This window comes from Pipistrellus hanaki (assembly GCF_964339955.1).
Source record: "Pipistrellus hanaki genome assembly, chromosome: 17".
NCBI lineage: Eukaryota > Metazoa > Chordata > Mammalia > Chiroptera > Vespertilionidae > Pipistrellus > Pipistrellus hanaki.
In genome coordinates this window covers 30147660-30150682 of record NC_140519.1, presented here as the reverse complement: position 1 = coordinate 30150682, position 3023 = coordinate 30147660, and the positions used below count along the sequence as shown (strand labels likewise).

Here is a 3023-nt window from a genome sequence, read left to right as displayed (position 1 = left end):
CTAAAGGGATAGTGATATTTTTGGGAAAAAAAAAAAAGGAAATGGATTTTAAGAATAACAATCATAATACAAATGTTATAATCAGACACAGAAATGATATGAGGAAAGGGACTAAGGACAGCATCAATATTGAAATATCAATTCTTAATACAGAGGGTTTTGTAAGCCATGGAAATGGTAGATTTCATACACACACAAAAGCACATGTGGTTTGGGTTAGCACTGTGCTCCTGAGAGAGGTTGCAAACATCCCTGTCAAGGCTGCATTCTGGGTCGGCAAACAAAAATCAGCGGGCCCAGGAGCAGCCCACAGAGGTTACAGGTGTCTGGGCCACATCAGACTATGAGTTTAAAAATGGAGGTGGATGTCTTGGCCACCATAAATAATGCTGCAGTGAACATAGGAGTGCTCTTCACAAATAAGACAGGGTGTTCCAGAAAATGTATGCACACTTTAACAGCTGACAGCACAACTTTGAAAGTGAAATGTATTTTAATGAACACTGCCTTTATAAGTATTCCGAGTGTGTGTATATACTTTTTGGGACACCCTATATTTAAAAAAAAATTTAGTAGACATGGAAACAACAGAAGTGTCCTTTGATAAATGACTGGATACAGAAGATGGGGTACATACACTACAATGGAATACTACTACTCAGCCATCAGAAAAGATGAAATACTGCCATTTGCAACGACATAGATAGGTCTTGAGAATATCATGCTAAGCAAAATAATTCAGATGAAAAAATAAGCCAAGAACCTTCGGATTTTATGCATATGTGGGATATAGAACTGAAAGCAACAAACAAGACAAGCAAGCAAACAAACACAGATATAGGCAGTACGGTGGTTGTCAGAGGGAAGGGGGCTGCCGGGGAGGATGTAGTAAAGGGTAAATGGGATAAAACATATGGTGATGAAAGAGGATTTGACTTTTGGGCATGAACACAGAATACAATATACAGGTGATACATTATAGAACCATATACTTCAGACCTATATCATTTTATTAATTAATGTCAGTCCAATGAATTTAATAAATTACACAAAGGAACCAATGTTGAGACCAGGGAAGCTTCTGAGGCAGAAGCCGGCTCAGGCTCTATGTTAATCGCTTGGACTTTTCTCAGAAAATGTCTTATGCCCATGGTCGGCAAACTGCGGCTCTCGAGCCACATGTGGCTCTTTGGCCCCTTGAGTGTGGCTCTTCCACAAAATACCATGGCCTGGGTGAGTCTATTTTGAAGAAGTGACGTTAGAAGAAGTTTAAAAAATTTGGCTCTCAAAAGAAATTTCAATTGTTGTACTGTTGATATTTGGCTCTGTTGACTAATGAGTTTGCTGACCACTGTCTTATGCTAACGACATTGCAATGCTGGCAGCAGCTTTAACTCTTTAGCTGGGAGTTTTTGTCACTGCCTATTCTGGTGCCTTTCCTCTATTTTTAAGCCCACCATCTCTTCTGTAATAATGATGCATCTTTGAGAATAATGGATGTTTACTGAGAAGCAGATGGATGGTGTTTCCTCTGAACGCCTCTAGCCATTCCAGAATGCAGGCATGTTGTTATCAGATGGTATGCACTATTCCCTTCATTCTGCAAAAATGCTTTCAAAAATATTCGGGCAAACTGAGGAAAACAGGGTTGGGGTTAATCTCTTAAAACCTATGCACCAAAAAACGGTAACAATCCTAATTTAAAATAAAACCTTGCAGTATGGTAAAGGCAGTCTATTCAATAAGTGGCAGTAGAAAAACTGGACAGGTACATGCAAAAAAAATAAATGAAACTAGACCTCCTTCTTACAACATATAGAGTAATAAACTAAAAACAGATTAAAGACTTAAGTGTAAGAACTGAAACATAAAACTCCTAGAAGTAAAACATAGGCAGTAAAATCTAGGTCATTTCTCTTAGCCAGTGTTTTTCAACCTTTTTTGGGCAAAGGCACACTTGTTTCATGAAAAAAATCACGAGGCACACCACCATTAGAAAATGTTAAAAAATTTAACTCTGTGCCTATATTGACTATATATAAAGTAATTCTCTTGAATAGGAATCAAATAAACACAAAGAAAGTATTTTATAATTACTTTATTATGAAATATTAAGTAAACAAAATAGTGAAAAATTATAAAATTCTTGTCTTGTCTGCACCTACGGCACACCAGGCAACATCTCGAGGCACACTAGTGTGCCGCGGAACAGCGGTTGAAAAATGCTGCTCTTAGCAATATTTTTTTTTAACATATCTCCTCGGGCAAGGGAAACAAAAGAAAAAAACAAACAAACAAAAAGTTTCTGCATAGCAAGGGAACCCACCAACAAAATGAAAAGACAAGGTCACCTTGAGCTTGCTTCAGGGGCATCTTTAGGAATCAGCAACATGGCAGAAGACATCAAGACCAAAATCAAGGACTATGGGACTGCTCCTTTTGACAGCCACTTCCCCAACCAGAACCAGACCAGGAAATATTGGCAGAACTACCTGGACTTCCACCGCTGTGAGCAGGCAATGACTGCTAAAGGGGCTGATGCCTCTGTGTGTGAATGGTACTGGCATGTGTACAAGTCTTTGTACCCGATATTCTGGGTTTCGGCCTGGGATAACCGCTGGGCAGAAGGCACATTTCCTGGGAAGGTCTGAACTGAATGCACCCCTGTCCTCTGTCATCCATTCTTCTCCCAGGGAGGTGAGGGGGTGTCTTGGTATGTCCCACCCTAGAATCCTGAATTATGGCTTAACTAACAATAAATACTTGTTAGAAAAATGTCAAAAAAAAATAAAAATAAATGAAAAGACAGCCTACTGAATGGGAGAACATAGTGACCAGGGATACCTCTGATAAGAAATCAGTTTTTAAAATTTATAAAGAATTCAGATTACTCAACAATAGAAAAACTAACAATTCAATTAAAAAGTGGGCAGAAGACCTGAATAACCACTTCTCCAAAGAGAAACTACTGATGGCCAATTGACATAGGAAAAGTTGCTCAACATCACTAATCATCAGAGAAA

General features: G+C 38.7%; 1 protein-coding gene across 1 annotated transcript; it reads left to right on the top strand.

The window, feature by feature from the left end:
- Positions 1–2385: 2385 nt before the first annotated feature.
- LOC311611795 (cytochrome c oxidase subunit 6B1-like) lies at positions 2386–2651 on the top strand (the record flags this gene model as incomplete). The annotated part of the gene is made up of 1 exon (XM_084864283.1): positions 2386–2651. The coding sequence occupies exon 1, from the start codon at positions 2391–2393 to the stop codon at positions 2649–2651; it is 261 nt and encodes an 86-aa protein (XP_084720409.1). The 5' UTR covers positions 2386–2390.
- Positions 2652–3023: the final 372 nt, after the last annotated feature.